Source organism: Aspergillus ambiguus, assembly GCF_047715705.1.
Source record: "Aspergillus ambiguus strain CBS 117.58 unplaced genomic scaffold BDV59scaffold_4, whole genome shotgun sequence".
Lineage (NCBI taxonomy): Eukaryota > Fungi > Ascomycota > Eurotiomycetes > Eurotiales > Aspergillaceae > Aspergillus > Aspergillus ambiguus.
Genome location: NW_027395517.1, coordinates 803,257 through 828,154, shown reverse-complemented (window position 1 = coordinate 828,154; position 24,898 = coordinate 803,257). Strand labels below are relative to the sequence as shown.

At 52.3% G+C, this 24,898-nt stretch overlaps 7 protein-coding genes across 7 annotated transcripts; all 7 read right to left on the bottom strand.

The window, feature by feature from the left end:
* Nucleotides 1-804: 804 nt before the first annotated feature.
* BDV59DRAFT_112358 (kinase-like protein) lies at nt 805-2,962 on the bottom strand. Its single transcript, XM_073686631.1, has 2 exons — nt 2,091-2,962; nt 805-2,027 (listed from the first exon to the last, which is right to left on the bottom strand). Exons 1-2 carry the CDS (start codon nt 2,560-2,562, stop codon nt 1,093-1,095), a joined length of 1,407 nt encoding a protein of 468 aa, XP_073551473.1. The 5' UTR covers nt 2,563-2,962; the 3' UTR covers nt 805-1,092.
* A 1,246-nt stretch (nt 2,963-4,208) lies between these two features.
* On the bottom strand, nt 4,209-5,021 carry cpcA (amino acid starvation-responsive transcription factor GCN4; the record flags this gene model as incomplete). The annotated part of the gene is made up of 2 exons (XM_073691863.1): nt 4,209-4,939; nt 4,997-5,021. 2 exons carry the CDS (start codon nt 5,019-5,021, stop codon nt 4,209-4,211), a joined length of 756 nt encoding a protein of 251 aa, XP_073551472.1.
* Nucleotides 5,022-8,491: 3,470 nt separating this feature from the next.
* On the bottom strand, nt 8,492-10,398 carry BDV59DRAFT_199063 (uncharacterized protein; the record flags this gene model as incomplete). The annotated part of the gene is made up of 5 exons (XM_073693284.1): nt 8,492-9,192; nt 9,246-9,587; nt 9,640-9,841; nt 9,895-10,093; nt 10,148-10,398. The coding sequence occupies 5 exons, from the start codon at nt 10,396-10,398 to the stop codon at nt 8,492-8,494; spliced, it is 1,695 nt and encodes a 564-aa protein (XP_073551471.1).
* Nucleotides 10,399-13,590: 3,192 nt separating this feature from the next.
* BDV59DRAFT_199062 (sulfate transporter family protein) lies at nt 13,591-17,062 on the bottom strand (the record flags this gene model as incomplete). The annotated part of the gene is made up of 6 exons (XM_073693283.1): nt 13,591-13,615; nt 13,673-14,850; nt 14,898-15,131; nt 15,182-15,381; nt 15,429-16,754; nt 16,831-17,062. 6 exons carry the CDS (start codon nt 17,060-17,062, stop codon nt 13,591-13,593), a joined length of 3,195 nt encoding a protein of 1,064 aa, XP_073551470.1.
* Nucleotides 17,063-17,832: 770 nt separating this feature from the next.
* BDV59DRAFT_112057 (DNA replication protein PSF1) lies at nt 17,833-18,921 on the bottom strand. Its single transcript, XM_073686630.1, has 3 exons — nt 18,762-18,921; nt 18,158-18,699; nt 17,833-18,094 (listed from the first exon to the last, which is right to left on the bottom strand). Exons 1-3 carry the CDS (start codon nt 18,786-18,788, stop codon nt 18,001-18,003), a joined length of 663 nt encoding a protein of 220 aa, XP_073551469.1. The 5' UTR covers nt 18,789-18,921; the 3' UTR covers nt 17,833-18,000.
* A 553-nt stretch (nt 18,922-19,474) lies between these two features.
* On the bottom strand, nt 19,475-19,900 carry BDV59DRAFT_171265 (uncharacterized protein). The gene has a single exon (XM_073688548.1). It carries the CDS (start codon nt 19,851-19,853, stop codon nt 19,611-19,613), a length of 243 nt encoding a protein of 80 aa, XP_073551468.1. The 5' UTR covers nt 19,854-19,900; the 3' UTR covers nt 19,475-19,610.
* Nucleotides 19,901-20,346: 446 nt separating this feature from the next.
* On the bottom strand, nt 20,347-22,655 carry BDV59DRAFT_111996 (uncharacterized protein). Its single transcript, XM_073686629.1, has 3 exons — nt 22,189-22,655; nt 22,057-22,134; nt 20,347-21,952 (listed from the first exon to the last, which is right to left on the bottom strand). The coding sequence occupies exons 1-3, from the start codon at nt 22,399-22,401 to the stop codon at nt 20,699-20,701; spliced, it is 1,545 nt and encodes a 514-aa protein (XP_073551467.1). The 5' UTR covers nt 22,402-22,655; the 3' UTR covers nt 20,347-20,698.
* Nucleotides 22,656-24,898: the final 2,243 nt, after the last annotated feature.

Below are 24,898 nucleotides of genomic sequence, written 5' to 3'. Positions count from 1 at the left end.
GTCGTATGGGGAGACGCGGTGGTGACGAGGGATGTTGTCCTTTGGTGGCTCTGGATGATGGGCTCCGATGGGGGTATTAAGCGGTTGGAGTGTAGCTGGATGGATTGTTGGTCGGTGAACCATGAAAAGGCAAGTCTGAGCCGTTGTCATCACCTCTCCTTATACGATGAAATGATACTATTCCATGTAGATACAGGGTAGGTTGAAACCTCATTCCGCCCCAGCAAGACATGATTACTTCCAAACCCTACCTAATGCCAAGGCGCCAATATACGAGGGTTTTTCATACATAGGCCCATGATGTAATGCCACATGGTAACGGGTACTAAGTATATTTTACAAGATTTGTATTTGTGTTATTAAGGTACTAAGTAAGGTGTACTAATAGATAGCCGACAGTTAATGGAACTTATTCCGTCTTAACCGGGCAGCAAAGAGTTTTACGAGACAACTTGCCAATACCGGGGGCTCGTTTGCTTTCTGCATTCCGCTCCTTGCAGCTAAGCGCTACAGGAGAAGTACTAAGGAATAGTAGTACTTTTCGCACTTTGATCTCTATGATTGGATTCTCTCTTGTTTTTATCATTTATATCACCTCTTCACTAAGAGAATATATAGGCTTAAAATAACCCCCTTTTATATACTCGTGGGACAGAAGAGTTTTGCAGAACAACGTAATTCTCATAAGTTCATGCTATGTCTGGAACTACCCCTTGGCCACCTTTGCCGTGTGAATGTATGACATTTAAAATCTTAAGGCCCCAGTTAATAAATCATAGATATAACCCAATGATATACCACTAGGAAAGAATATAAGGAGCGGCGCTGGCCTAAACTAATGCTGAAGACAGAAAGGGGATGTCGATGCAGTTCCGCGGCTCAGTATTAGATGTATATGCATCCTCGGTCCCCGTCTGCCCACGAGATAAAACTTCGGCTTTTCACATCTTTCCCTGCGACGCAAGTCTACGAACTGTCGTGCAACGTGCAGATTGCGGGTATACTCTCAAAATTCCGCTATCGGCCGGAAGAAAAGACAGAAAGCAGGAGATTTTTCTGATCTATGGACTTCAACTATGTTTTCGCCCACACTCACACATACTCCTCCTCAGAAAAATCATCAAATAACCAATTATTAAGAAGAGCTTGCCTCTCTTCCTCTGTCTCGGCTGCATCGAGAGCATCTGCTTTCAGCTTCCTTTCACGTTCTTTCGCGTCATCATAATGTGCAATTGGTACCCAACCCTCATTTCCAACACCAATCGCCTCCTTGCAAGCTTGAAATTGCTCATCTGCTTCCAATTGTGCGTGCTCCAGTCGTAGACATTCAGCCACCTCATTGTCCGGGAATGAAACCGGACATGGTGTTTTTGCGTCAGGATTCAGTTCTTTCCAGAATCTCGATAGAGCAACAAGATCGGCTTTTAGGGTTACATTGTCACCTTCCCAAGGGTCGCCGGAATGTTGAAAAAGTCGCCGTCTAAGGGTGCTGAATTCGTAGGTTAAGGCGTGATAGTGGTCGGGGTTCAATATTTCCGTCGTTTTAACATAGACATAATGAAGTTGACGTCTGCGCAAGAGTTCTGCTTGTTGTAACCGCTCTACTTCACCCGATTCGGCGAAATCTTTCGGTAAACCGGGAATTTGCAATGACTCGGAAATCTCGTCCCCGTAATTCTGAAGACTTTCTAGAATGCCACATTGCAGAAATAACGGGAGAATTGCGTTATGTTGCCAGTCGATGATTCCTTCAATTTCTAGGTTATCGGAGATGAATATGCTATTAGGTTGAAGATCAGGGTGCCTTATAGTTGGGCGATGAAGGGCAGGATCACTGTCCGGTAGAAGGTGAGGCGCAATTTGGACATATTTTTGAAGAGACGTGATGTGCTCGAGGTGGGATTGAGATTGGTAATTATATAACTCTCTGCGAAGACGTTGAAATGGCTGAAGGTCTCTGCCAAATTTTTCAAGGTACGCAATCTCTTTTGTGGCGCCAGCGGTAAGGACCGCTAGAGAATCCCGGTCTATACAAAATTAGCCATGCACTGCTAACTTATGTACCAGCAGCGTCGCTAGCAGATACTCACATGGGCTTCTGTTGACCGACAACTCGAGCCTTTTCCCGTACCATAACCCGAGCGACGTATCGGGGCCGATGCAGAAGCAAGATGTCAAGTCTGGGCTTGGAACAATAACTCGGCTGTTATCGTCTGGCAAGTCATCGCAGTAATAGAGACTGCCACTTGCTGGAAACCGTAAGCTAAAAAGACGAGTTTCTAGCCGAACGAGGTTCGTCACAATTGTCTTCCTTTCCTGTTCGGTTAAATTATACCAGACATTTCCGAGATTTTTGCCTCGTACGAGATCCATGAATATGTATTCTGTACCCGCAGAATTATTTGCAGTGACTGAGTATCCGAAAATTTTCGGTACTGGAATTCCGTGAGACCGTAAGAAATCCATCGTTGCAACTTCGCTTGCGACCAATAGGGATTTTGGTTCAGTGATAGGGTACGGAATTCGTGCGACGAAACGAAAGCCGTCTCGCATGGTGATCATAAAACTTCGGTTGAACCCTCCCTCGGCCAGTTTCTCGAATTCGGTAATATCGTGTTCGTTCCGTTCTACTGCCAGGGCAGCAAGGCGCTTAAGCTCAGAAACGTTGAAATCCCGCCTTCTCTCGCAGTGTCTTAACGTGTCGTTATAACTAGTACCCCGGTTTAGCTGAGCGATACGACACTAACCAGACGTTCGTCTATGACCCACATCCATCGTCCGGAGGTGTACTCGAACAAGTGTCGAGGCTCAGACATCTGGCCTGTCGAGAGTGGACGTGTGAGGTAAAAATGAATCACGGGAGTGGAGGTGCGATGACAAGAAAAACAAGGAAGCGTTATTGAAATTAGACGTTTAGCCATGACCTGATTAAGTGAAAAGGTGGTGAGAAGGGATAAGCCATATCAACCCGTGCTGATGTTAACTTGACCCTAAGTGGACTCAAAAGGCTACCGAAGGATCGACGCCCGCCTCATGCGAAACTAGCCTCAGCGGCTAATGTACGCCCAGTATGGGCACACATTTATTTGTGATTGACTGGACCGAGAGGCGCTTCGAGTAAGTTATGCCATTCAACAACTGGAATCTGAAATTTGATAGGATCTATTTAGCTGCCTTAAATCAGGTTTTCCCTATTTAGTTAGGTTTCCCTAGACCTGATGCGTATGTGAATGCAAAGGCTTTCTTATTGTGGTTACAAATATATCTTCAATTAATCTATAGGATCCCTTCCGGTAAGAACCCCACCTCGGAAGTATACAGAAAAAGTGGAGCAAAATAGCCCTATATATTGTAAGTGATACGGTGATCCAACTGGTAAGGAACGAAGTAGAACTGGTTATACTGTCGTAGTGGTCTATTTACTAATAACGATCAGTCTCACGTCTGATCTGGTTCAACTAAACACAGGTGCTGATCTGTTAAGGTAAACACTTTCTGTACAGCTAATTTACAGCGTCCCTTGTTGGTTTGAACTGGAGGACCTTGGCGATGCAGTGGATGAGAATAATTACATGTTTTTGGTACAATATCAAACACTCACGGATATTTGGTAGGTTTTTCTGTACTTATAAATTTACGACAGCCACTTACGGACTCATGCCTCAATTGCCTTGGCATAAGGTTTTAAGAGATCAACTTGTCTTGCCGCCCCGTGTACTAGTCATTTAGTTCAATGGTAAGCATTTCAGTTACGTTGGACTACAATTGGAAATGAAGTAGCGAGCGACGATAGTTGATTGAGACAATTTAGTACAAACTAGCACAATAATTAGACGATCGTATGGACCGCCCGGACAAAGATATTAGGGCCACGAGTCAATCCTGACTTCTGCAGGAGACATCAGAACCGGCCACGAAACAAACGCAGAATATCACGCGACAAAGACATGAAATACAACACAGATTACTCAACCGCTAATATAGCTAGCTGGTGGCATCTCGTGATCATGGAAACTTTTGATCGGTGAAGCGTCATCGTCCAGAAACTGGAAGGATCCGACTGGTACTTCAACCGTCCTTGGTGACGAGAGGCTCTACGCCCCCGCCCACCACACGGCCCATTCAAAACAGCACTTGCAGAAACAGCATGGTACAGGTCATCAAAATACTCGTCAAGGAAAAAGGAAGAACTTTTAAGGGTGCATCAGTCAGGCCCGGTTCTCGGCCAGGGCCTTCCAGTATTGTTCACGTTGCTGGGCTTCCTCCAGAGACTTCTCCAGCTCTGCGATACGACGCTCCATCTCCTCCTGGCGCTCTAGCTTGCGTGCCCGGGACTTGCGAGCGGCCTCCGTGTTGCGAGCCCGCTTCAAGGCAACGGGATCGTCGGAATTGTACTTGATCGGAGGCAAGGGCTTGCGCTGGCGAGCATTCACTCCGGCAACGGTGGAGTGCTTTGTGCCGGAGCGGATGGAACCGGGGGACGGTGCACGGGAGGTGTTGCGGACCATGGGAGACGCAGAAGGGGTCTCGGCTTTGGACTCTGCAGGGGTGGGAGTCGGAGCCGGGGCAGCAGGGACTTCAAGAGCGGCCGTATCAATGGGGATGGACAAGCCATCCTGGGGAGGGAAAAGGGAATCCCACTCCTCGTGGCCGGGAGCCAGTTCCATGTCCGTTGCGAACATGGGCGAGGCATCTTGACTGAAGTAGCCTGGCGACTCGAAGGAAGGAGTACTCAGGTCCGTGAAAGAGGTCGAAGGAGGCGCCGAGGCATCCATCAGGAGATCCTTGGGCGAGATGGTGCCCGAAGGAACCTCGAGAGGATCCTTGGAGGCCATGAGACCAGTAGGGATCTGGTGAGGCGAAAGCATGGTGGGCTCCAAGGCTGCATCGAAGTCACCGCCGAACTGGTCGGAGGTGAAATCGAACAGATCCGGGAGATCTACAACGAAAGGGTGAGCCGACGCGGCAGAGAAGCGGGATCGATTCAGCGACATACCTTGAGCAATGTTGGGGGTAGACATGATGCGGCGATGACGAGTGTTCAATTCTTGCTGTTTCTGGGTGTAATTGATAGGACTGTTGAATAAAGGAACGGGCGGGCGTTGGGAATGATAAGCAGAATTCGGAAGAGACGGCGCCGAATTCGAAGCGACGGCGGCAGCGTGCAGACGCAGAAGGTGCTGCTTCCGACTGGAAGAACTAGACCGAAGAGACGAAGACAGAGGGAACCCGGTAGACTGCGAGGCAAGTCTGGCCACCCGAGGAACCTGAACAGGCGAGGCTGCAAGCTGCTGCTGCTGGTATTGCTGCTGCAAGCTCAGAGAGTGTCGTCGATGGAGGTGCCCGGAACGGACCAGTTGCGGATGTTGATAGTAGGGAGACAATCTAGGGGGAGTACTCAGAGGAGCTGGAGCACGGGAGTCCCTGGACGGCGCTGGATATAGCACGAAGTCCTCCTGCGGGGAGCTGTTGCTGTTGTTGTTGTTCTCGTTGGAATCCGGAATCAGATGCTGAGCCAGTGGCTGCTGGGGCGGGGGCGAAGGAAGCCATGATTGCTGATGGTTATCCGTGGTGAACGACGTGAAGTCGAACGTGGGTAGAGAGTTCGGGAGAGAACTTGAGCTACGCGAAGCGATGCTAAAGTTCAGAGGTCCTGGAAGAGGAGACTCTGAGGGTGGAGGTTGAGTGGAGAGATGGTTAAAAGACGAGGTCCGTTGAGGATCTATGGTGTCTGTCTCGGAGGAGAAAGACGGGCTCTTTCCTGGGGAAGAGTTTAGAAGGAGTTCATTTTGGGCGACAAGAGGCAGATGAAGTTCGATGTCAGACAGAGGTAGTATGGTGACGGTGGGTAAATATAAAGAAATGGATAGATAGAAGGAGGAAAGATGAGAAAAGGAAGAGAGAAAAACCAGGCAACGACGGGAGGGGGAAATCAGGCACTTCTTAAGCGGATTTGTGTGCCCGTGATCCGCCCCTGGTCCAATCAGAGAAGCGCCTTCCCCCGCCTGCCACGCTAGTCTACAACAGGCAAGGCCGGAAGCCCGCGGTCAGCCGGTGTGAGTCACACCCCCCAGGGCACCATGATTGGTCAATGGCGCGGACGAGGCATTCTCGAAACGGGCCCGCCAGCCAATCACGCAGCGGTCGGGGTCTCAATGGGGAAGTCCGCCAGTGGTGAGCGCGGGGCTGAGCCTCAGGGCGGTGCCGTCTGCCGTCGATCCAATCATCCCCATCGACGCTGTCATCAAAGGGCGTGCATTCGGCTCCAGTCTGAACTCTATCGGCCAGAGCAGCTCCGTCCAGTGTCGTATTATTCTCTCTCCCTGGGTACCTGGGTCGGCTACGAGGTCCGCTGGTAGTGTTTGGATTAATTGGTATTCTTCTCCTCAGGTTGAATGGACTGTGTCAAATGCAAGGGACAGGCATCCCCCATTCCGACTCCCTCAAACTTCAATCTCGAGCGTTAACCCAACCGAGCATAGCCTCGAAAAACAAGATTTTCCCATGAGGTAAGACATGTGAAAACGACGATTCCTGGGCCCAGAGGAAACCGTCTTCATCCTGCAGAACTAGTGAATAGCCTAGGGGGACAGAAACTTTGGGTCAGCGGACGCCAAGTTGCTGCAATTTCCGACACCTTAGCTTACAAATCCCATCAATGACCTCCCTACTCGTGTGCACCAAGAACTGCTGGTTGTGTTGGCATTGCAGGTTATTGGACGACTGGACTTTCTCTCAGTAAGGATAATTGAACCGAATGCCGCAATGATGAAACCAGACAGCACAATATATTCCATACACTCCAGCACTCTTGTTTCGCCAACAGCGATACCCCTGCAACCCCCCATCTACATCAGTCATCCGAACCAATTAGCCTGAACTGGGATAGCATCATCACGTGGATGAGTGCTCGTATCCATCTTATGAACCTGTTGCCTAGTAGTCAACAATTCAATCAGCAAAGCAACCTCCCCGATTCCCACTTGATGCACTACCTCTGCACCCACTCGTCCAATCACGCCAAACATCTCCACTGTATTGCAGTAGAACACGTCGACATTCACGACAGAGCCGCCTAGATCATTGCTTCTCGACCTCTGCAGGGCATATGCCAGACTGGTCTAGTTCTCCAATGCTGATACTAGGCTCAATTCCATCAATTGTCTGGAATTGAGCTGCCTACGACCGTATCTAGCTCTTCCATTAGAAGATGTACTCTCTCTCCCTCCAGGTTTGCTAGTCCCCGAGATATATCTCTCCCGGTCCCTCGAACTCAACTCCCTACGCAAGTAGGCATCAGACCCCTAGGCCTGATGTGCTCAGTCCATGGTGTCTACAGGTCGAATATATAGATAACGTCAAAGTTCTTGAAGACCAACAAATCCAGAGTAAGCTCCGCTGCAATCCACACAGCGTTTTCTGCCGTGTTGCCCGCCGACATACGCTCCTCATCTCCTGGTTGATCCCCGGGAGCTCTTACAGGCTCAACGGTTCAGGTGTAGAGTCGAAGGACCAACTCCATCAACTTCATTTATGCAGTGCTTCTCGACGGGTTGCATATTGTGACTGCCCAAAAAGGACTGTGAACCAGGCACGATGTATCTGATGACCGACACCTTCAACAAGTGACTCTCGGTATCCCGTAGGCAACAGCATCTGGAGCCCAACAGAAAGATCCGTCGTAGATAGAAAGACCCACAATTGGCGGAGGATGCAAGCCATGGCATTCGCAATACTAACCTAAACCTGAGGCTCAATCCTGGAATGCCGCGGACCGAGTTAAGACATCTACACTGCAGGATGCTAAAGCCACACTAAAGAACAGACCACCGCTTAAAAAGACAAACATCGATTCTATTAGTTATTACCTATGATGCTGTATGGGTGGATCGGCGGCGATGGGCAACGCCCGCCACCCCACAATCCATCCCCCACCGACAGTCCGCGATCCGGTCATGACGTTGTGGGAGGTTCCAACATATTAAGCACCAGTCCCGTACCCATCCAACTGGCAAGATCACCCTTCATCCCCTAGGGTATCAAAAGGAAACGAATCAAATCAACAGACATCATCAGGCAGTGGAATCAAGCACGCAAAAACGACAACAGTGGTATCAATCTAGCTTGGACGGCGCACAACATGAACACACGCAAGGCTCCCACAGGGGGGACCATCCTCACGGGAACGGGATATCATAAAGGAACGGAATGTGGCACCCGAAGTAAGGACATCAGGGCCGAATGGACCGCCAAAACAGCATCGGGTATCGTTGTCGCTATCCGACCAGACCTTCACTCGAAAGGAAGGGAGCCGAATAGTGACAATGCGTAAGGACAATCAACAATCAAAAGAGAATCACGCAAATATTACTATTATTTTCGTCTTCTTATCGGGCTCTCGTATCATGATCAAGGCCGTTGATCACTGGCATGGAGAGGGATACTGATCCCACCATTTCTCAAACTCGATAGCCCGTTTCGGAGAAGCACTTCACGCCGCAGCCTGGACGGGGGTGGAGGTAGTGGCGACGTTCGCGGGCTTGGACTCCTCACCGTTGGTGGTAGCCTCAGCGGGCTTCGCGCTCTCCTCAGCAGGCTTCGCGCTCTCCTCAGCGGGAGACTCCTCGACAGGGGCCTCCTTGGGGGCAGCCTCGGCCTTGTCAGCCTTCGCCTCGGTCTCGGTCTCCTTGGCCTCAGACTTCACAGCCTTGCTGGGCTTGCGGAACAGGCCACCAAGTTTGTTGCCCTTGGGCTTGGACTCGCCATCCGTGCCCTCGTTGTCGGAGTCACCCTTCTTCTTGCCGAAGTTGCCGAAGAAAGAAGTACGGCGCTTCTCCTTGTTGGCAGCAGGAGTCTCGGTAGAGGGGGACTGGGCGGAGGTACCCTCCTTGGGCTCATTGTCACCAGCGTCAGCCTTCTCCTCCTTAGGCTTGTCAGCCTCACCCTCCACAGGGTTGTCAAGCTGAGGAGCAGTGCTCGAAACAGCGGGGGTCTCAGTGGAGGCGGTGGCTTCCTTCTCGGACTTCTCCTGAGTAGGGCTGCCGACCTTCTGGAAGAGGTTACCGAAGATGGAGGTACGCTTGGACTTCTTGTCATCCTTCTTTTCCTCCTTCTTGTCGTCCTTCTTCTCCTCTTCCTTCTTGGCTTCACCCTCGTCGGCCTTCTTCTCAGCGGACTCAGGAGCAGCGGGAGCTATGAGATGATTAGCACTGGTGTAAAAAAGAGAGATCTGACATGTTACGTACTCTCAGCGCCCTCGGCGGCGGTGGAAGATTCGGCAGGAGCCTCGGTGGAGGCTTCGGCGGGCTTGGCCTCCTCAGCCTTCTCATCCTTCTTTTCCTCCTTCTCTGCAGGAGCCTCAGCCTCCTTCTCAGAGCGACCAAGAGGAATGCCGAAGATGCTGGCGCGCTTACGGGAGCGGGAGCGGCTCTTGGCCTTCTCCTTGGCATCCTCCTTGGCCTCTTCCTTGGTCTCCTTAGGCTGTTCCTCCTTCTTGGGTTCCTCAGCGGCCGGGGCAGCTTCAGCGGACTCAGCAGCAGGAGTTTCCTTGGGGGCTTCCTTCTTGGGCTCAGGCACAGCAGGCTTGGCTGTAAAATGATTAATGACGGGCTTGTAAGTTGAAGGCTAGAGCGGACTTACTCAGCTTCTCAAGCTCAGCCTTGTAGCCCTCGCTGGAGGTGATGGTCTCCTTCTCGGCCTTGGCGGCGGCGGACTTGGACTCGATGGCGGCAATCCAGCTGTCACGCTCGGCGACGTTAGCAGCCTGGAAGGTGTGCTTGTGGCCGTTGATCTTGAAGAGGAACTCGGTGGTGCTCTCCTTGGTGACATCGGTGATATCGGCCTGAATTTAGTTAGGAGTTGCGTCCCAACGGGTGGGGGTATTTCGAGACTTACCAGGTTCAGGATACCAGCGGGGGTGGCCTTGTCCTCGGCGCGCTTCACGATGAAGAGAAGACCCTTACCGGTCTGGGTGGCCCAGGCGACGGTGGGGTGAGCAACAGCGGGCTTCTCATTCTGCTGGTAGGTAGCGAGCTGCTTGGCCTCGACAGCTTCGTCGCTGAAGTAGAAGAAGCGCTTGGAGAAGCGGAGACCCCTGGGAGTGCTGTTAGGGACTGGGCTCCGCCGTCAATCATGGGAAATAGCTTACTTGACGAGACCGGGGGCCTTGTAGCCCAGGACGCCCTCAGAGGCGGGGGTCACCTCCTTTTTGGGCTCTTCCTTGGTCTCCTTGGGCTGTTCCTCCTTGGGTTCCTCGGCGGCCGGGGCAGCTTCAGTGGACTCAGCAGCGGCAGGAGTCTCCTTGGGGGCTTCAGCGGCGGGGGCTTCAGCGGCCGCAGGAGCTTCGGTGGCAGGGGCAGCGGCGGGGGTCTCCTCAACCGGCTTCTGAGTATCAGACATGGTGAGAGGGGATTAGAAAGGAAGTAATTAGAGTAGATGGATTAAAATAAGTTGATGGGCAAAAGGAAGCCGTGAATGGGAGCTTCGTAAACGTGGAGGATGGGTATCTCTTTTTTTAAGGGGTATCTCAACAGAAACAAGAGCTTTCGCAGCACCGGGGCGAGAAGAGCTCGGGTATCACAACGAAGGGGACAGAAAGAAATCGGGAGTGGATGGAGGAGAGAAAGAGAGAGAGAGAAGGAAGAGAAGAGAAGAGGAAGAAGAAGAGAAAGAGGGGAGAAAAAATAGACCGATGAAGGGAGCAGGGGCGAAGGAGGGCACTGGAAGGGGAAAGGAGCTGCAGGGCGACTGCCAGGCTAGACATGGTGGGGCCCCTAATTAGGGGATATTGGTATCATACTCACTACCCTCTACGCAGTACTCAAGAGTACATATTCTCTATTATTCTATCATGATGGTAAAGTTCTCGAGCATTGTATCATACCGACTTAATCCCCCTAGGTGCTCCGTGTCTTCCGACCTTCCTGATCATTCTCCCTGTTTGTACTTCGTAACCCGTCGCCGTACGGCGTATACTCCTAGCTCCTGAATCTGACCCAGCCACAAGTCGGGGTCCGTTCCATGGTTGTCCTCCCTTTGAGATCATCTGGTGGGTTCTGTCCTACCTTTGGGCTCTCGAGATCCCAACGACCCTGAAGACCAACAGAGACCACCTGATGGACCCTCCAGCACTGTATGCCGTGTAGTAGACAATCTACGCCGTAGAATGCCACGCAGCATGATGTACTCCTGCAGAGCTCCCCTACTCGTGTCCTGCGTCCTGAACGGTTGACAAAATTTTATAGAAATTCTTATTATTCAAGCCCCTAAAGCATATTCCGCGTTCTAGTTCGCCCACTATCCCCCTCCTGGTTTAAGCCGGTCCACCTCCCTTGGCCGTCTCATCCTCCATCAGAACTAGACCATCCAAACGGCGCTTGCCCGACGATGACCTGCTGCTCTGGGTGAAAGATATGCGCCCGGCAATACTCATTTCCTGCCAGTGAAAACTCCTCCAGCAAACCGTCGTTGTCGCTGTGTCCACGCGACGCAGTCCCCGTGATCGCGCTCCGTGACCAACCAGGGGGGCGTATCCCCCTCCTTTGTCTGGTCATGAGCCTGCGGAATGTTCCTTCTTGCGAATGCCAACGGTTTGCGAAAGAACACCGGGAATGGTCTTCTCGTATATTCTACGCCGTACTGCGTACAGGTCAAAATCCGGATCCATTCTGTCCTATCCCCTATCTCTCACCACCCTGATAATCTCCCTACGGAGTCCTCCGTACAGGAAAAAATTCCATATACGGACTAAGAGCCAGTCGACCGCCCCACCGCGGTTGCGCACTATCGTCTCTGTCGTCTTCTCACCTCGCAGGATGTCGACGCAGCCCTATCACCACCGTTCCAGAGGCGACAGGGAAAAAAAGTAAAATAGAATCCCCAGAAATAAAAGCCATCCTTCGATTAGCTTCATCCTCACCACCACCAGCCAATACGACTCTCCTCCCAGCGCCATTCGATCAGAATGACTACCCCCCCAGGCCCGAATGACCTCAGCGTCTGCCTTCCACCCACTCCGGAGCCAATCCGTTTCGTCAATTTCGTCCACCCGTCCGCAGAAATATCGATCATCCTGCGAAAAGGAGAATCCCTCGGGAATCGTTCTTCGAACAGGGCTCTGACAAAAGTCTTCAGTCTAATATCAGAAGTCCCCACCGCGGCCCTGCTCAATAAGGTTAAGTCGACCAGGCTAACCGCTGGCCTCCACTCCCCCTTTTCACCGTTTCGCGAATCAGACCACCGTCGATCTCCTGTCCGTGTGATGATGATCGCACCTTGCTAGCTCTTCCCTATCTCCTCATTTTTTAATTTTATTTAATTTTTTTCCCTTTCCCTTTCCTCCCCCCCCCCCCCCCCTCCCTCTTCGTTATTCACCAGGAGGGGCATTCGGGATTGTGATGAGCGGTGAGTGTTTCATCTTATCTTGTTTCCTGCATCTTAGATTACCCCGAGGACCCTTCGCACGGCTCGATTCGACCATTGCCGTGTTTCGAGTCGTGCATGGAATGTCACCTCACGATATGTCATATGTGCTTGGTGTGGAGCTTACTTCAGGATTGCGCCATCTCCTCTCGACGGTGGCCTGTCCTCCGTACGGAGTAGGTACATGCATCTCGTGCAGTACCGTTGTAAGAGCATGCGTTGAGTCGAGCCGGGTGCATACGTACCGTTGCATGATTTGCACCTAATTAACGGGATTAGTCGTCGACACAAGTGCTCCAACCACGTACTGCGTAGGCCGTAGTGTGCTGATTCGCGAGCCACACTTGTCTCCGAATACGGTGGACATCACATAATAAGAAAGTTTATATTTCATTGGACCGTACGCAAGGACTTGGCATGTTTGATGTATATTTGATGCTACATAGCTCCGACATCACACATCTTAGTCACGAAATTTCCTGAAGATGTTGATCGTCTCCCACCAATGTCTGCCCTGTCCGTTCCAGTCTCTGAGCACAAGACTCTACGGTATCTGGATGGTCTGAAGCCAACACGTCACCACGGAGCGCGAGACACAGGGATGATTGCGCCCTAGCACCTGCTTCCGTGTGTTCAGAACCTGTCTCTCCATGCCATCGACCGAACGGGTCCATGTGAGGCCGTCGTAAATTCTGAGGCCTGGCGGGTTCATGTATGAGGTGGGTAATTGACAGCCTTACCGCCGTGGAAGTCAATTACGTGGGTCGCGAAACGCGCAGCTTGTTGGCTTGCGGACAACGCAAAAGAAGCTGCAAAGCATCAATGTCCATAACATGGCGACAGGATCTCTCTGGGCGGCTAATGCGATCTCATGGTTGGTGCGTCACGCCCCAGAGTGCCCCTCCATGAGAGTGCAGGTCATCCCACATCGTTCAATCCATCATTTAGTTATATAGGTGGATAGGTAACTCAAACATATGCCAGTACCTGTACAAATCAAATGCATACTGCACGCGTAGGTATCTCCAACCAGCGTGGTGGTGAAACGCTCAGACAACCGCCCAAAAAACCCGATGCAAAGGCCATTCATTCTTCCTGAATTGACCAGACCTATCCAAACAGTAGAAGACAAAGAACCAACATCCCAAACAGCCACGTTCACGAGGCGTATCAGGCCGCCATCGTGAGAACATAACTGACAGACTCGTTAGCATGCGCATGCGACAAAAAACAACCACTGCCGGAAACTTACGAAGTAATGCTGTCCATCCGCTCCGTCGTCAGCTTCAGACTGACCGTCAGCAGTTCCCGCGCAATCTCCGGCTCCTGGTCCTTCAGGGCGCGCCATTTCTCCACATTCAAACACCACGCGACGCAGTCCTGTTCGGCCTTGACCGTTGCCGTGCGTCGGGTCTCACTGAAGAAGGGAAGCTCGCCGCACGGCCGCCCAGCCACAATCAGTTCGAAGTAACTACCCTGCGGGAGCTCGTACTCGGCGCGCAGCATCCCGGACTCGAGCAGGTAGAAGCCACCGGGGACGTCACCCTCCTGGAACAGCACCGTGCCGGCGGCGTAGCACTCGCGGACGAAGTACGCACACGCCGGGAACCAGAAATCCTCGTTCCGCGCCGTCAGCCCCTGGAACGTCTGGAGGAGGAGCGGAAGCGGTTGGCGCATGGCGGACCACGCGGCCGGTGCCACTACCGCCGGTTCGTCCTCGTGGAGAGTCGTGGTGGCGGCTTGCTGCAGGTACCGATGGCGGGGGGAGCTCACAATGCCCTCGCCGAGGTGGTGTTGGGTTTGCGACACGGGGACTTCCAGGAACGTCGGGGAGACGGCGGTCCGTTTCAGGAGCGCTTCGCGGTAGCTGTAGAAGACCTTGAGGTAGTTGTTCTCGCAGAACTCTAGGGCTGAGTTGAGATCTTCGAATAGCTGCACGCCGTTATCCGATTCGAACAGCCCGACGTTCTGTAGACTGCGTCCAATCTCGCCTTCCACGTCTAGCCCGGAGATGGTCATCTGGACATGTCGCTTCTGGAGCACCCGGTTGATGCGGGTGAATGCCTCGGCGGCGGAGAAGTCCAGGCCGTAGACGCGGGTGAAGTCCAGGATGAGGAAGCGGATGGGTCGTCTGTTGAAGGCTTCCTCTTCGATGAGACCGCGTATGGTGTTCTCCACGTCGACGATCGTCCCGAAGAAGAGATAGCCGCCTAGTTTTATGATTAGTGTTTGCTGTCCGGCCTCTTTTAGGAACCGTTGCTGGATCGGAGGCCGTCTGACTGTCGAGCCCGCGATCTTCCCGGAATATGTCGCCCGGATGGCGGACTTGCGGGACGTCTGGACGACAAAGCTCAAGCATGCGAGTATGATACCGACGAAGATACCCACGACGAAATCCCAGACGCCCATTGTCAGAACAATAATTACAACCTGCGGGTCAGCTAATCAGACCAAGAGACACTCGATAGGTTACTAACTGTGAGATATTCAACCCGGTGCAGTCTGCCCCACGTATCAACCAATGCTTCCTGCATCAACTCTATTCCTAACAGGAAAATGAGGGCGCCGACAACCATGACAGGGATGAACCCAACAATCACGGGGCCTACCAGAAGAATGCCCACAGTAGCGGCTGCGAGCATAATCCCAGCTAGACGCGAGTTGCCGCCGCTACCGATGAAAAGCAGACTGTTGGTATATACCAAATAGTTCTGCATCATTAGCAAGGGGAGCATGGTTTGGAGGGAAGAAGCTGGCATACCTGAATACTACCCACAAGTCCCGACACGGCGTTTGTGACTCCGTGTGCCATGAGCTCGCGATCCACGTTTAGGTTGTCTTCGCCTGTGGAGATACCCAGCGCGGGAACATTAATGGGAACGTGGAGGATGCCGAAAAAGGTGAGGGCAAACATCGCCGGGATGGTATCCACAAAAGCCGCCCAATCGACGGCGGAAAAGTCTACAACGGTCAACTGCGTCCAAATGCCAGAGACGAGCATAACTCACCATAGAGGGTGTAGAAATGCCACCATGGATTTGAAGATGACGGAGCATCAAAGACCCATCCACTGTTCCGCAGCGTATCCATAGGTACTCTGGCGGCGAACTTGACAATATAGAACAAGGCAGCCACGGCGATGAAGTAACCGCCGACGAGGAAATTGGACCGCACAAATCGCTTCAACACCAACAGACCTACCGCGAGGACCAGCGGGGTAATCCAAAGGGGGAAGGTATCCATCTGGAATAGCTTCTTCAGCGTAGGAATCGTGAGCTCAAGAGATCCTGGGAGCCGGGCTGATACTTCCAAGCCGGTCTCCAGGAGAAAGAAACCAACACCACCAATGCAACCGATCAATATGTGGCGCGGGAAGAAACCAATCAGCGACCCAAGCCCACATGTTCCCATCAGGAAGAAAACCAGACCCGTCAGGATTGAACTGACGCTGAAAGATAGAATGCATGTAGCCAAGACGGACTTCGGGTTATCTTGACCCACCCGGGCTAAAATAGTGAAAGCCATTTGATGGAAGAAGGGGACAACCTCAATCATCTCACTACCGATACCGCCGCGGAAGATTGACCCTCCGCAGGAGAAAATCAGTTGAGCGATGATCGTGCTAACGTAGAACATTGAGATCCCGTCCGACCCGAGGTCAGAGAAGATCGGCTCCCCCAGGGGAAATAAGATCATACCGTATGACAAAGCGTCGAGGATGTTCAACAGCAGACCGAGAAATACCGCGGGGAATAGACTGACGGGGTAAACAACGCCTTGCTTCCACACGGCTCGTCCATCCCACGATTTAGGGCTCGTCAGGACCCGAACACAGGAGGAGACATTGGACAGGACTTCTCGTAGCACGCCCTCCTCCGGTTTCCTCATTGGCACTTGGCTCTCGACATCTTCCACACTCCCATAGCTGTGGATTGGCTTTGAGGACGATGTCCTCGGAAGTAAGGATGTATGTTCGGTGGTGGGAGGAGCCTCTGGCTCATCTGTAGTTACAGGGTCTGTATTGGAACCTCTATCCGTCGTGCTAGATCGACGGTGAGTGACATTGTGTTGGAACTCATGAGGATTTCGAATCATCTCCGTCAACACGGACGATCCAGTGGCTGGAGGTTGTTGGTATTCTGGGTCCGGACCGGCTGGAATGACTGTCTCCACCGGAGATGATGCAAGATTCATGTTGTCGGGTTGTTGGAAGATATCCAATGACGGGGGAAGGGTGTTTCTCTCCTGCGGAGAGCTCCCATTGAGTGACAGCGCGAAGGACGCGAGTTCAGCCGATTGTTCTCGGAGACCATTGGACGAGTAATGGGCCGGATCTGACGGACAGATAGGAGTCAACACATACGAACGCGGCCAATTTAACAATGTACTTTGAGGGCCGCAGTTCCTCACCTAGTGTGTTATTGAATGTTCGATGGTAGAAAGACCGACTTGGGGTCCTGTGGCTTGTTCCGCCAGAGACAAGAGGTTCGATTCCCAGCATCCGAGGCGGAGTTCCATTGTTGGCGTGCTCAACGGGAGGTTCATGCGCATCCGGAGTCAAGTCATCGACTAAAGAGGCGCGACGAAGAGACAACCCGGAGCCATGAGAGTCGCTCCGGCTACGGGGTCGAAGCACACCCATAACGGATCACGGCCCAGCGCGGAGGGAAACGGTCTCGCCAGAACAGCACCCAGAAAAAAAGATTTCGATTTCCACGAAAATGCCGCAAGACTTTCAGGCTTTCCGAGACGCTGTATGGTCGGCTCGAACGCCGCGGGCGCGGACGACAAAGTCGGTTCCGAATGACGCAAGAGATTGTCTCCGCGACTTAGCTCACGGTCGACATGGGCAATTGGCTCGCTGCAAGATGACGAGAGGAAGACGACATATGAGGGGATAGGCCCGGACCGGGAGACCGACAGAAGGAGGTGTAATGGGCCAGAGAGTCAGAGAGAAGTTCCTGAGCAGAGGTCGTTATCGCCGATGGGCGAGCGAGTGACTAAAAAAGTCTTATCACCACGGGGAGTTATCGCCGGCCCACTCACCCGATGGGAAGATGGTCGACGTATTTCTGTTATCGCCGAGGGGATCTCCCCAGAGTAGCCAGAGCGTTGAGGCTGAAAAGGGCGTGGGGACGAAAACTCCAGAGAAGCTTCGAAGTATGAACAGGAACTGATGACGATGATAGGCCCGTAAAGAGCTCGTAACCGGAGAATTATTACTTTTTGCGGCGGTGGAGCCATGACTAAGACGATTGACACGGTAACAAACTAGTACCTGATCCTCTTCGTATAGTAAGCTAGTACCTGGATATCTGCATTGTTATTGATTACACAATATCATTAGAAGAGAAAATCGAGCCTAGGCTGCTGGTCGGGCGTTGGTATGCAGGCACCCTAGTCATCAACTTGGTCGCATAGCGTATCGACTTGCATTCCAGCCCTAACAAGTTACATGCTCCACCACTAGAATAGGCATCTCATCTGCTACCAACAACTCCATGCAATTGGGTATCATAACATAATAGATCACTCATGACAATAAAAACCAGCCCACAGACATTAGGTAGGGTAATCAGCTCAGCTCAGCCGTTCCAGGAACCCCTGCGCGATCAACCGTTCCACATCGCCCTGTCGCACATACAGCTGACTATTCTTAGTCAAGTTGATAACCCTGCGGAAGTCAGTCAGCACAACCCAGACCATGCCGGTCTCAAAAGCAAGCGAAATAACATACCCATACTCGGTCTGGATCTCGCCCGCATCCTTCAGCACCCGCACATCGATAAACAGGTCCTTGGGCGGCTCCAGACTCCCCGTGAGATCGATGTCCGTCCACTGGCCCTTGTACGCCGCCAGCATATCGCTATACTGGCGAAAATACTCCTCCTCCTCGGGACTCAGCGAGCTGTGATTGCCGCTCTGCGAGCTCATCGGTCCCGCGTGGGGGCCGCCGCCGAAGCCACCGTCCTCCTCGGCCGGCGGCAGCTGCTGCTCGAGGATGTCGATGCCCTTCCAGCACAGCTCCTCGAGCTTCTCGGCGCGCACGCGGTGGTACGCCAGGAGACAACGCTTGTTGCGGCGCATGCTCAGATGGTCGACGAGGAGGGCGCACGCGATCGCCGGCTCCGCGGAGGGGTTGAAGCCCCCCTCAAAGGGGGCGAGTATCTGTGTGACGTCGCGATCCAGGTCGCGGACTTCGCGGGCCACCGTTCTCACTAATTCGGTCTGGTAGGGAGGCAGGTGCACCAGGGATTGGGTGCGTTTGGCATGTTGGACCTGGGGCGGGTTTCGTGCGTTAATGGGGTAAACCCTGAGTTTGGGGGCTACGAGGGGCGTACCAGTTTGTTTCCGAGCTCGCCGTACATGAGGATGGTGTGGGCTGGTTCAATGGCTTGGTTGCGCGATTTGGAAATGGTCAGGTAGATGCGTGTGACCGGGGGGTTTTCGGGGAGTTCTCGACGGAGATGGTGGTGAGACAAATGGATAAGGTGGGAAGATATGTAAGGGCGTTGTAGAAGTTGTTATTGTCGAGTAGACACAGGCTGAGCGTAGATCTAGAAATCGGGTGAAAGAGATGCTGGCGGGCGCGTCTTTGGTTCCCCACGTTGAACGCGCTCCACGTGACATCGATCTAATTGCTTGACGTCAATTGGCCAGCACCACGATCTTGAATGTATGCCCACCTGCATGTTAGAACCTGAGTATTGACATGCTCGACACTTCATAACATATTCACCTAATAGCGGTACACAGGTATAGAGCTGCCGGAAACTAGTTCCTATATTCTGTATACAAACATCTGTTTTCAAATCCTGAAAGCCAACTCGAATTATACTATGGACATAGTAAGTGAAAGATGGCCTGATCCCAGATCGGTGCTTATTATGGATAGCGCTCATCTCACGATTCAAACCTACGTTTTTAAGAAGTTATGTGCAGCTGCAGGGGTTATGTGACTGTACTTGTCGCCTTACTCGCCAGACTTTAACCCCATCGATGTAATGTTCCCTTAGAAGTGCTATGTCAAAAAAGTTATTAGAAAAGCTCCTAAGAAAGGGTTTCGTGTGCATGTAACCAGAGATATCTTTATCATGTGGGCGCAGATAAAGAAAGTGCTAAAGGCCATTTGCGACATGTGGGCATAGCAATAGAGAGAGAGAGAGAGCCATGAGTTGCCAGCGTGTGCCTTAAAAGTCGCGTGCACCGCCAAATTGTTTCCCTGGTGGCTTTTTATCAATAATACTTTGCGTTAGGGGTAAACCATAAATTGGTTGTCTCCCTGGAGTTCGGTAAGCACTCGAGGATAATCGCTCTTTGCTGAAATGTATCATTGATGAAATGTTCAAGCTTGGGATACAAGGCGGATGGATTGACTCGATCGATGCTGCCGAAAAAAAGAGGCAACAAATCTGCGGCCACATACACCGCATTTATGTAGGTTATGATAGGCATTCAATTCGCAGCGAGAGCGGTTCAGATCTCGACCTTTTTGGTGTAGCCTGGGTCGCCGTTATCATGGAACTGATACGTCAGTGTTGGCCTAGAAAATCAAGAATTTGCGCTCATGAGCTTCATAATGTATGTCATTCCATATATCTATATTTCAAAAATTGTCGGAGCTTCTCAGTGGCTGATTTCCCGTTTCATATCAGGTCCAGTGAAAAATCGCCCTGAGAACCCATGGTCGCTAACCGAGCTAGGTAGAGGTGAAGTGTAGGATGAAGTGGACTTGGTCAGATACGTATAAGCCCGTCCGTTCCAGCAAGACGCGACTCCTTGCAGTGGATTATGAAGGATATGATATTTATCATTTCTGTCCCATATGTTTTTGGGGTTAGCTCATCATGTGATTAGGGTTCGAAAACGAACCTTGGAAGCGATTTCGGGAAGCTTTGTATCTCTAGAACTACCCTAGGAGTATGTACGAGGTGATGCGCAGCTGATACCTGTAAATCTATCCGGAAGAACAATTACAATACACTAACAGATTCCCAACTGCAGAAAACACAACCTAAGCGACCAATAAACCATCCGAACAAACACCAGCCCAGGAGCAAGTAAGACAGCATCCGTCTGAACCCGATACCGCATTTGCGCCATGCAACGCCGATCTCATGGTCTTCTAAATCAAGAGAGCCGCCCTGATCCCCAGCAAACGAAAACAGAAACGATCGAACGTGATGTATAAAATGACTATCAGCATCCATAGACATTGAGCTCATTGTCTTCATCGCCATCGTCACGAGATAGGAAGGTAGGTATCCTCCACACATACTCAATACCCCGAAGCTTGGTGGTTGAGCCAATGGTCAAATTCACCGACAGACGCCTCCAGGCTGGTCTCCTGGCTGGCGTCCCACGCGTCCCGGCTGTCCACGAGGGTCTGCATCCCCGTCGTATATGTTGACTCGACGGGGTACGACATCGTGCTGGGGGGCAGCGAGGTGGCCACCGGGAGGTAGGAGTTGGTGGCTGACGTCTCTTGCCAGACAGGGTAATGCGAGCTGCCGTAGACCTGGTTGCCTCCGGAGGTGCTCCCGGCATCGCTCTGAAACGACAAGAGCTGAGGATCGAGCTGGCTGTCAGTCCGGCCAGGCGCCGAGCTCTGAGGTTGCAGCAGGTCGTGGTGGGCTGCTCCGGGCAGCCCGGCAAGCGCGGTCGACGACGTATACTGCATGTCCTGCAGATCGACCCTCTCAAAGCGCACGTCCTCCACGTGGGCACCCATCAGATTCTGGTGGATCGTGGTCTGCTGAATATAGGGAGTCGGCTCCGGGGAGGGCATGAGGCCCGGCACCGATCGACCCGGGTTCGACGTCTGCCAGGACGAACCAAGATAACCCTGATCGATAAAGCTGAAGGGGGTTGAGCCGCGACTTTCCCACCCGCCTTCGATCTCGGAGTAGCTCAGATCGCGGATGTGGTGTCCCAGATCGGGGCTGGATTCGGGGGTGTTCTGGGCCTGGCCCGGGTTGCGACGGCCGTCGGACGACGCAGGGCGCTTCTTCTTGTCCTTGGACGGCGAGAAGCGATAGCCGGGGTGCGCCTTGATGTGGTTCTTCTTTTCGATGTTGGCGAGCATCTCGTATTTCTCGCGGATCTCGGGAGGCTCCATCTTCCAGCTGATGCCAGCGGCGGCGGACACCTCTTGGTGGTTGTTCTGCGAAATCCACTGCTTGGTGCGCTCGGCGTAGGCCGAACGGTAGAGCATGAACGAATTCATGGGGCGCGCAACCTTGCCATTCTTCTTGGTGACCTCCTGGCGACGGGTCTCGATGGGACGATGCACCCAGGCGCCCATGTCCTTGACGGGAATGTGCGTCATGTGCTTGGTCAGCTCGCTCAAGGGGCCCGGAAGGTCGGGCCTCTCCTTCGCCATGTGTCGGCGACGAGCGCGGCTGTCTCTGGGTCCCTTGGTCTTTGCGCGGGCTGAACGCTGGACGGAAGGCGATCTCCAGCGCAGAGAGGTCGGGTCCGAAGTGTTGGAGATCATGAGGCCTTCATCCAGTGTGGGAGGTGGTGTGTTGACCTGTAGGCCGTGAGCGATGATCTGAGGCTGTCAGTGTTCGGGGAACCGTAGATGATGTGTATGTGTGTGTGTGTGTCGGGGTGGAGGGTATGGAGGGGGCTTACGGGATGTTGCAAAGGCACCGGCTGTGCGTAGTCTCCGGTGGGGGCATATTGCGACGACGATGAAGAAGAGTCATACGACTAGGGCGAAGTTAGTGGAAGGGGGTCTTCTGAGCGCTTGGGGCTGGTACTGACCATTGACTGCGGCGGCGTCGGCCCCTCGTATGCACCATCACCGCCCATCCGGTTTCCGTGCAGTCCAGCCGCATCGAATGTGTTACCGGGGGAATAATATGGCGGAATGATGGGGCAAGGATCCTGATGGGATTCTGGAGCGCACTCCCCATTTGTGGATTGAGGAGGCGAGAGTGGTTGGCCGCGAACCAATCTGGTGGCGGAGACCGTCATGCTAGATGGTGAGGGGAGGCAAATAACACAGTTTCGAGGAGGAGTAAGAGGCCTGTTTCCCGCAGCCCTGGGGAGGTGAGAGCTGCAGCGATGATAGAGTGCGCGGGAGCTTTGGAACCCCGGATGACGCAAGATGTTCGGAAGTATCAGGGAGAGCGATACAGCAGAAAACAGCAGACGCGTCCGGAGAGGGAATGATGGATGTAAAGTGGTAGAGAGGAGAAATCTGCATTTGAGGTTGCAAATCTCAATCGACGGCAACGAATTGGCGACCAGACAGAGCGCGATGAAGTGAAGGGCGCTATTCCCCGGGTGGGTTTTTGTTGCTGAGCGAGTTGCTAGAGATGAGAGGTAGAGGAGAAAGACGAAGAGAGAAACAGATGGAGAGGTTCGAAGGTTAGATGTAAGCGGGAGTATGGCCAAGAGAGGGGAGGAGAGGAGGAGAGGAAGAGATTAACCCGTAGATTAAAACAAGAATTGATAGACGGACAGACGAACCCAGTATTAGATCAATGGGACAAGCAAGATGGACGGCGGCGTTGGACTAGAAATTCCAGACAAGACGATCTGCAGCGGAGAGCAGCGGTATGATATAAGAAGTGGAAACGATAGTCTGGGAAATTCAGTTCATCTAGAACGACGCTACCATGGGCCCCCCCGCGCGGCTGAGACCCTGAGAGTACAGCGTAAAAATACAGCGGAGCAGCAGCAGCAGGCGGCGGCGGTGTTTCTTTTCCACAGGAGGAAGACGGCGGAGGTGATGGCGTTGTCTTTGTTCCAGAGTGCCGGGTAGGAGACTAGGATGGAGTTTGGAATTAATTTATTTCACTGTTTCTTCAATTAGCATATTTGATTTATTTTATTTGTATTTTTTTTTCTTATTTTATTTTTTTTTAATTCATAATTTCGGGCTTCGTAGCCGATTTTCTTCCCCGATCTACATTTCTGACCCTTTTCCCTACGGATTTCGCAATAGCTACCTGATTATAACACCTCTGATATTATTCAAACCATTGTATCCAAATCCATCACCAGAACCCTGGATTCCCCCCTCTTCTTTGTGCCAAATTTGATCCATTCTCCAGGAATAGAATACAATTGCAGGCAGACAGTCCGACAGAAAGAAACATGGAGCAGCAAGTGTTTGATCATCTCCGGTTGGTTCTATACATAGGGTGGAAGATAATGAGAATAGTGACTGACACAGGGTATGAAAGAATAAGAGTCTGAGAGGAGAGGGAGATGCTGCGGTAATGGAGTGGTCGCACTGCGATCTATCCATGTTTCTATGTAGATGATGGTTGCCAATGGGACCATGGTATATCTGCGATTATTTCAAACACCGAACGGGCCAAAATTATTCAATAAAGAATTTCCTACGTTTTGGTATTTGGTATTTTGGTAATAATGTAAAAAGAAATAAAGTAAAAAGAAGAAGATTTTTTTAAAAAAAAAAGAATACCCAATAAACGCCGTCTTGTCAATCACCAATGGAACCTCTCCCTTCCTCCATCATGCCTATTGTCTCCAAACCCCATAGTCGACCAGTCTGGACTACGTACAAGTTCTCTGCAGACATAAGTAGGAGGAAGAAAAGAAAAAGGGAAAGAAGCCTGGCACGGGACCAATCCCCAACGTGCGTACAACAAATCAGCGGATAGAGTTTCCACGGATGAGAAACCACCTAGAACAACACCACAACGCGGTTCATCTTCTAGATGCATGTGGACGGATGTATGATGTTGGTAGTCAGTTGGAAGCAGAACCATGGAACGGAGCCGTCATCGCATGGGGAAGTTGGTTTGGAGGGACACGGAAACCGAACCCGCCTCCCTAACTAACGGAGCGAGCGAGGAGAAATGCGATCTGGACCGATTCCCCACATTTCCATGATCGGTCAGTCGATCAGTCGATCGACCGCCACTTTTTTTTTGGTTGTATACAGACTGATGGCGAGAGGGAAAATGGCGATGGATGGATGGGTGGGTGGATGCAGACAAGTCCAGGTTGGACTAGCATGTGGAGGAGGGAGGCTTCCATGCGTTCATCGCCCCCATCTATGTTTCCTGTTGGGGATTTGAAGCAGACCGGAGCGTTCGCATCGCACCGCATCGCATCAAGCAAGACCTCACTAACGGGTAGCACGGCAGAGCGAGCGAACGAGGCGAAGCGATGCGGTCGTTGCCTGACAGAACGGGCGGCAAGGGAGCGATGACAATCACATGGCGCCACACGGGCGCTGGTTGGACGAGCCAGGGCATCGGCTGTCACCTCCGTCGACGCTAAGACTGGCTGGGGCAGATCACTGGACCGTGTCATTCCCCGATGCAGTTTAGTGGGTGCGGTCGTGCTGTGGTGCTGGACGGTTAGTGGGCATTTCCTCCCTCCCAACGTCCTATCGCAGTGTTCTGCATTAGTTCGGATCCTCCCCTTTAGGCCTAGTGGTCTCTCTAGTCTATATCGTCGGAATTATAGTGGTCTTCTCGACAGGATCTGG